This window comes from Pistacia vera, unplaced genomic scaffold (genome assembly GCF_008641045.1).
Source record: "Pistacia vera cultivar Batoury unplaced genomic scaffold, PisVer_v2 Contig172, whole genome shotgun sequence".
NCBI lineage: Eukaryota > Viridiplantae > Streptophyta > Magnoliopsida > Sapindales > Anacardiaceae > Pistacia > Pistacia vera.
In genome coordinates, this window is record NW_022195812.1 from 244,466 (window position 1) to 253,451 (window position 8,986).

At 34.0% G+C, this 8,986-nt stretch overlaps 1 protein-coding gene across 1 annotated transcript; it reads left to right on the forward strand.

Moving 5' to 3' along the window:
- Positions 1 to 1,078: 1,078 nt before the first annotated feature.
- On the forward strand, positions 1,079 to 2,197 carry LOC116125836 (basic leucine zipper 24-like). The gene has a single exon (XM_031411543.1). It carries the CDS (start codon positions 1,190 to 1,192, stop codon positions 1,988 to 1,990), a length of 801 nt encoding a protein of 266 aa, XP_031267403.1. The 5' UTR covers positions 1,079 to 1,189; the 3' UTR covers positions 1,991 to 2,197.
- Positions 2,198 to 8,986: the final 6,789 nt, after the last annotated feature.

Here is an 8,986-nt window from a genome sequence, read left to right on the forward strand (position 1 = left end):
TATCGTTTTGACAAACCTTAAATATGCGCAAGTCGTTCGGCCTATACTTTTAGTATCTAAGCTGCAGAGTCTCACCCACCTTCTTAAAAGATGCTTTTGATGCTAATTGGAAGAACAAGATGTTCTTTATTCAGCTGAATTTGAATGGGGTGGTTAAAAGAAATGCATTTAATGGGCCGCAGCCTTGTTGTAAAGCATGCATTTGCTCCTCCCATTCCAGGGGAATAATTAGTCTTAGTTAATGAATGTCTTGTAATTGTTTGTGCAATGGAAAGGACTGTTCAGATATTAGAAAAATACAGAAACAAAACACTTTAGTCCAAAACTATAGGGGATAACATTATTAGTTATAAGACTAAAAAGTCAATGGATTCGACATTCGAAATATGATATAAAATGACGACAGAATCAATGGAAAGCCAAATAAAAAATAATCAATGACAAAATTCTCTCTTATTTTCTGAACCACTGTTATCTCTACCCTTGTGCTTTCTTTTTTTTTTGGCCAGGTTACGCTACCTAAAGTTGACTTTCATACATGTTTTAAACAGATAAAACCAAAAAATAGTGTACAATTGTAAATCAGAAATGGGTGAAGGTGGCTGATGGGTGAAATCATCATAGTGATAGAATCTCACTGGAAAAAAAATCAGGTAAACTTACAAAAGTTATACCGAAGAATCCAGATTTTTTTCTATTTCTTGTTCTGTTCAAGTCCACAACTTTATCATCTTGCCCCACTTGAAGCTTCGATTCTCTTCAGTAGTTGACTGAGTTCCACTTCAAAACTCTTGCCTTTATGCTTTGCTTTTATCTTCTTGCCAAGAATCTCCATCTGGATATTCTTCAGATTACTCATCAAGCTTAGTTTTCTTATGTTTGACCCTCAACTCTTGATTGATTTCAGGGTTTTCCTGTGCTTGTTAGTGTGTTAAATATGACAATTGATGCTGTGGACAATTAATGGATAATGTTCTGCATGCTGGCTGTGATTCTTTGCATATATTCTTGAAATTAATAATATTATTTCCATTATCAGAATCATACTTTTGACTTTTGATTGAGAATAGTAAGAATTGGTTCTATAGAACATTAATTAGTTTAGTCTTACATAGAGATTATTGCCTTGTTGGAGTAGTCGTGTGAAGATAATTGGGTGTTTCAGGTAAGTTCATTCACTTTTGTTGTTATGCATAAACACATGGATAATGGAGAGGTAGAGCTTTCAGATAAAGCTCTAATGCCAAATACAGATAATTCTGCTTCTGTAGACTTATTTCTCGATGAATTGTTGAAGACCACTAGAACATGTACTCACACTCACACTTGCAACCCACCTGGTCCTGATCTGGCGGTTCATACGCATACATGCTACCATACACACACTCGAGTTATTCCATCTGAAGAAGATCACGATCACGATCACGATCACTCGAATGATGGGGAGCATTCTAGTTTAAAACCAAGAAGGCCAAAGGGTAACAGAGAAGCTGTTCGAAAGTATAGGGAGAAAAAGAAGGCCCACACAGCTTATTTAGAAGAGGAAGTCAAGAAATTGCGCTTGTTGAACCAACAACTAGTCAGGAAATTGCAGGGGCAAGCAATTCTTGAAGCTGAGGTTGCGAGGTTGAGAGGCCTTTTGGCACACCTTAAAGCAAAAATTGATGATGAGTTGGGTATTTTCCCATTCCAAAAGCAGTGTGATACCTCTACTGTCTGGAAGGAAGATGATTGTGGTGTGCTGTCTACTGGTGGAACAATTGGCCTTCGGTGTCAGAGTGATCTACCATGCTTTGATCCACAAGCAGGGCCATCGTCACACGCTGATATTGGTGGAAATGGGAAAATGGTAGCATCACGGGAAGGAAATTGCCATCCTGCCATTATAGATTGTCAAGCAAACAGACATGATCATATAATGAATGCTGATCAAGGACAGACTTTGGACGCGGTTGAAGCAATGGTATCATCTGCATCTCAAGCTGAATAACCAAAGTGAAAGATTTTGTAAGATTATCTTCCATCCACTAATGTCAATAATTTACCTGAGTCAGGAATACAGGAGTAGCTTAACTGTTGTAGATACTAAAATGCTGATATAGATATCCAAATGTTGTCACTGTAAATCTATACATATTGTGCATTGTGCAGAACAGCTTTAGCTCAATAGAAACTTTGTGCTTGAGGACAGAACTTTTTCATTTTGATATCTCTGAGCAGCTTGTAAGACACCTATTTTTTAGAAAACACTTTCTCTTGTCCGTGTCTATGAATTTGTACATTGAAGTTGTGTATAAAAAATCTGCTGCTCCTTGTTGGAAACCTTTTGTGATTATTTCTTGATTGAATTCAAGCTGAATGGAAAACTACATCTACTCTATGCCCCTGTATTCAGCAGAACTAAATGCAACTGTTAGTATTAGGGTCAAGAACTGAGAGATTGAAATGAATCAAAACTTAGTTTGATAAGTTTGTGAAGAGCAGTCCTTTATTGAAGAGTATTTGGTTTTTTGCATAATCTCAAATGTGTTTAGTCTAAAAGTTAGCACAAGACCAATATGATTTTGTCACTGCCATCCTGCCAAATTATTATCAATTGCAATTTCCAGGTGCTGCAAAACAAAAGGATTGGCTCTAGGCTCCAAACAAAACCTTTTCTTCTCCAAGTTCAATTTTGCAGGCTTTCATTTTGACTGCACCTTGAATTGGGCTAAAATGGACCAGCAATTGGTTGATGTGGGTGTTCCACAAACCATGGACAATGAATCATACAGAATAGAACTAGGCCTAGCCCAATACTTTGTCCCTTAAAATCCTCAAAATTGAGTAAGCCCTTATCTATAGCAACCGATGATTAGCTTAACAAATTCCAAATCAAAGCTAGCAACTGGTTAACCATCTTCAGTTCATACTTTATACATTAAAAAATTTCAAGAATTTTTCATATTATACATGAAGATACCCGGTTTCAACAAAAAGGACAATAAGGCATCAATTGGGTATTGTTTTAATGAGAAATTCTTGTAGTTGATCGTAGTAGGCTGATCAAGTACTTTATCAATTCTATATAGACAAGTATTTTATTCAACTCATGGGTGACAATAACATGAAAGAGACTTGAAATTTTTCTATTTGATCTGAAAAAGAATGTATATTATCTTGATTGATTATAAAAATGAAGAATATGGAACCTTTAAGCTATCATTCTAATCATGGTCCTCCACATATTCGTCACACTCACACACCAAAATTTATGAATTAAGTGTGGTTGGTTTACTATTTGGTTGGGAGGCTAGCTGTGGCTGTGGCTGCAACTGAAACTTGGCCCTATCCCTAATTCATTTTCTGCTCATAAATTTAACTTTACAGATTCCATCTTTGATTGAACAAGTAACAACATGATGTTTGGACTGTTTGGACGACATGTCATTCAACATTTTCTCACTAAGACGATCCGTCTTTCTCAGCACAGATAAGACTTTGAACATCATATATATATATATATATATATATATAGAATCTTCTCCTGGAATGAACTCTCCTAAACTTGATCAATCATCAGTGAATCATCTAAAAATACATCACATCAATAATGAAAAGATGATAGGATAAGGGAGACAGATGCCTCATTTTGAGCTCAATTATAATGCTGGGGAATTCTAGGCTATATATATATACAGTATTATGCATACGTATATATAATTAACCAGCAGGTTTAAGGAAGTAAACTGAGACAAATGCAACAAGGCAGAGTCACATCCACGAAAGCCCACGTCCCAGGCCTGGTGTCTCTCTCTTCGTGTAAGTCTGACTTAAATTTATAATTTATTAATGAGATGTAGAGAGGGAATAGCTAGGGACCGGGACCCCATATGAATGATTCATGCCAGTGCCTGCACCATTAAAATTTGGTGAGACATTTCATGCAAACTCAAGGAGGAAGCACATGGGTTTCTCTGGCTTCTTCTCTTAAAACTTAAACAACTTGTCCTGTCCCTGTTTTTCTCTTCTTTCTTCTCTCTTCCTTTTTTTTATTTTCTAGTTTTCACTGCATGCATCTCAGAATTTTATTTGTCTCTTTTATTTCATGATTCTCAGTAAAAATGTTCTCTTTTCTTTCTCTTTTTTTGTTTTTGTAATCATTCATCACTGTTTAAAGATTCCTCTTTCCGATGTGCTTTGTTCCTTTTCTTTTTTTTAACTTCAAAATTTCTTTTCCTTTTTATCATTCCTTTGCTTTTATCCTATTGATTTTCTTCCACCATCATCTCGCTCTCTTTTTTTTTTTTTTTTTTTTTTTTTGACAACGGATGTTTAGACCAATTTATATGCTTAATTAATCCTCAAAATCTATTAAATATTCTATAAACACTATAGATTAAGGAAGTCACAAATGTAATAGGTGATTACTATGTGGGACTCGAACATAAAATCTATGGATAACTCACCCAGAAGTCTTGTCATCTAGTCACACACCAAGTGGTTACGTCTCTATTTTAAACATGAAGCAACCTCGATTGTAACGTTGATATTTATCTTGATTATGATTGTTAGGATATTGTGGCTTGTTTTCCTATTTGTTTCTATTTAATAATGAATACAGTTCTAGATAATAGAATTATAGGAGTCTATTAAGAATTAAAATATGAATTATATTAAAAATAGAATGTCTCATATACTATATATAAATATAGAAGTGCGAACTAATTCAAGGTTACGAGAGAATGTAAGAACATAAGGTATTTAACGTAAAGATTATTAAACACTATGATAGAGCGCCTTAGAAATTGAGATTGTTTTTGCTCAAGGTACTAGGTTGATTATGTATCAGGTTTATAGTGTTGTATACTTATTATATCGTGTTCATAAAACTATAGTAGATTTTTCTCATTCGTAGATGTAGACGAGTCATGTCAAACGACGTAAATATAGTGTCTTTTGTGTGACGTTATTTTATTTATATATTATTAATCTCGAATGTATGTTTTTTGTTACACAATCTCCTAACACGATGAGTTAATATATTTAATAAAACCGTGATTTTATCTTTATATTATTGTTATGCCTGGGAAAATAAGGCTGACGTGGCACCCCGTTAAGTGCGAAAGGTCAAACCTCAGGAAGAGCTTACTGGCATTCTGGCGGAGCCGCGTCGTGTGATCATGGTAACACCCATAGCTTGCTTCCGTCAGAATAATGGGAGCACGTCAGGCCGGCCAAGAGTCGTGATGATCCCGCGTGTCCAATCCCTGCAGCAAATCACGTGAATTACTCTAAAAGAAGGATTTGCACGGATCATCCCACCAACTTACAGATTCAATAATCATTACCTCAAGGCATCTCACTATAAAATGGGAGCTCCTCTCTCATTAAGGGGATTCACACATTTTATTCTTGACAAAACTCTCTCTCTCTAGAATAGATAGTCTTTGATAGCCGTCTAAAACGACCCGACCCTTATCATTAATAAAAACATCAGTGGACATAGGATTTGCTTCCTTAGCATCCGAACCACTTTAAAACTCCTTTCTCACTGCATTTAGTGTCATTTTCCTTTCCATTTACCTGTGTCTTTTAGGCCAACTCAACATTTGACACGTGTATTTCGTTGGTATCAAAATCACCTATCAATAATTATTAATCTGGGAAGTATGTTTTTCGTTATATATGATCTCCTACCAACCATAAATTAATATATTTAGTAAAACCTTAACCCAACGAGAATAAGAGAAAGTCTTTGTATATTACGTCATTACAAGTGAAAAACTCACCTAAATCATTGTCAAAGCTAGAGCGATGAATCTTGTTGATGAGTGATAACCGTGTCTTGGTATAAGAAAGTATATATATATATATATAAGGATGATATTACGTCAAATGGATTAAAAAAATTAAAGCGGCAATAATTTAGATAGCATTATTCTCTGATGGAAATATGAAAATAAAATCTTGGTGGAAAGGGACAGATGATCGATGTTGCTTTCTTTTAAATATGGAGAAAAAATTGGTCATATCAGAATGGGGGTGGTGGATTTGAGTGGTGAGTTGAAAGATGATGTGCTCCCTTCGCCTTTGCCCATCTTTGATTTAAAGCTGTGATCTTGTCGACACCTTTTGATTTTTCAAACTTTTACTTCCCCCTCATGGAAATCATGCTCACTCTAATTCTCCATCATATCATTCATTTTTTCTGCTGTATATTTTTACTTCAACCTAGGGACTTCCTTCCTGTTCATATAGTTAATGGATAAAGAAATAGAGATTTGATGAGCTAAGATGAGATAAGATGTGCATAAGATTTATAAAAAATTTCAACAGGAGGATATTCTGATTTTAGAAGTGCTAGCAACTGCAACTACGCCACAAGTACTACCGTTTTATGATATGTGTCGAGTGAACAAGGATTATCACTAACACTCTCTCTGATTTTTAAAACTAGAATCAATATTTATTTTTCACATCACGGTTTCTTATTTGAATTTTAGAAGAAATCAAAACTTTTGCAGAAGAGAATGATCAATAAGATGTAGCATAGGGTGTAACCATATCAACACTAATGTATCGGATCTCATCAGAACTTCGAAATGAAGTATGTTTGGGCAAGAACAGTATTAGTATTAGGATGGGTAACCTTCTGAAAAGTTTTCGTGTTATAGTCCTCTTTTTTAATAATCAAGGTGTGTATAAACTGGCTTGAACACCCTGATTAAAAAAAAAGAGATAAAAGATGCAGCATATATATTTATTATACATATGGATGAAGCATAGTACTTCACTGTTGTTATTGACATGTTGAAGAAACCCATTTTTAGTACCAAAGCACAGTACTAGCTTGCTAGACAAAGAGGGAGACAAAATATACCACATATGAATTGTTGTATAAAATTCAACAATATAATGTTATATAATTAAATGTTTCAACACGACCTGAGGATAATTCAATCATGCACCCAACTTGTTAGCTTTGCAGCCTGTTCGTGGGACCTTGACATATAAATTTATATTAATATATAAATTTGATGTATAAATACATCCCCTCCCTAATATAAAGTTTAATATGAAGTGGACCTTGTCTTCGCTAAGGACAAATTGTCAAAATATTTTATGATCACCATCTCCATTCTTCAACTTTATACGGCTATATAAATTATTAGTTCCCTACCTCTCATTCGTTAATCACTTCCTAAGCTTCATCGTAATAATCAATTCTAGTGCACATATATGTACTTCCTTTTTTTTTTTAAATTAATGAGTAATGACAGATAGTATCTAGATCAGTTTGTGTATACTTCAACTAATCTTTTAGGACTTAGAACAACTTTTTTTTTATGATCGAAGGTATCTAAGCCAGCTCGCACGTACCTCAACTAATCCCTTAGGATCTTAGAATTATCAGTTGAGTAAGAGTTCCAATGGCCACCCTTATTAAGGATAGGGAATGAACGGGTCCAGATACCCGTCCAAAATCAAAGGAACCGGAATTGGAACCGACCAGTTCCTTTGATTTTGAATCAGAATCGGAACCGTTGGTTTCGATTCCTAAAAACTTGGAACCAGAACTTGTGTTACAGGTTCCGGTTCTGGTTCCAGGTACCCTAAAAAATATCAATTACCCCCTATTTTTTTAAAATGAAAAATAAACCCTTATAAAATTACAATTACACCCCTAACAATTAAGTGCAAAACATTAAATAATATATTTGTTTATATTTTCTTGATGTTTGATACTTGATTACAAGTATTTAATTGCTTGTTTTCACCGATAATAAACATTTAAAAGTTATTATTTAACGTAAATAAGTAAAACTTAATTAAGTAATAAGTAAAACTTAAATATTAATAAGAATATTTTGAAAAACTAATCTTTTAATGAAAATAAATAAGACTTTTGATACTAAGATAAAAAAAAATCAAAATTTTCTTATATATTTGTATGATATGCAAAATATAAAAAACCCCATATGCAAAATATATAAAAAAAAACCCCTATTCTTTAATATTATATCAATTTAGTCCTGGTTTTCGGTTCCTTTGATGTGGAACCGGGACCGGAACCGTACAGTATCGGTTCCAATTTTTTGGAACCGAAACCTACCCTGTTACGACTGGTTCCGAGGAATCAGAGCCGACACCCGGATACCCGTCAGTTCAAGTTCTATCCTAAAATTTTGCCCACCCATAATTAGGGGTATGTTAGATCCTCCTATTACTCTTTTACCATCAAGGAGGCTCGAACTTGAGAGAGCATGATAGATTACCCTTTGTTCTTTCACCATCAAGCCACCAAATAGTTGTTTATATATGCTTCCCTTTAATTACATGCATATTTAACATAGTCTAATATATTCTAATTTATTTATTAAATGTTAGATTGTTGAGTCTAATATAATTAAGCATAGCCTAACCTTATATGTTCGGAGTTAATAATCGAACCCTTTTGGATTCTAGGGATAAAGTTCCACATTTGGAACTCAATTATTTGTTTTGAAATTAATGTTTTGAAATGTTCATTTGATGGAACATTTAGCTAGGCCCCGTTCTTACCAATCATTGATTAGGAAAAGAATAAACAATATGGAGTTGTTGGGTCACCACTTGTATATATACATGTACTCTTCCTTTGTTTAGCCAAAAGACAATCATAAATAATGAAACCATTATCAAAGTTAATGATACTTTTCAATAAACAGAAAACAACCTCCATTAATATGGACCTTCCTTCATTAAATGGGGTCTAATTTGAGTAAACAATTCATATACCATAATGTTTTAGTGTCTTCCTATTATCTTATGATGATCCATCATCATATGGGTTTTCAGATTTAGAATTATGAGAAATATTTAAGATTTAATTCCACTTTTCAATACTCTCACCAAGCTTCAAACTACAATGCATACATCCTTGTATGTATATATGCACAAATATATTTAATAATAGTCATAAACCATACAAAACCTTCTCACGGGATATCAAACTTAGGTACCT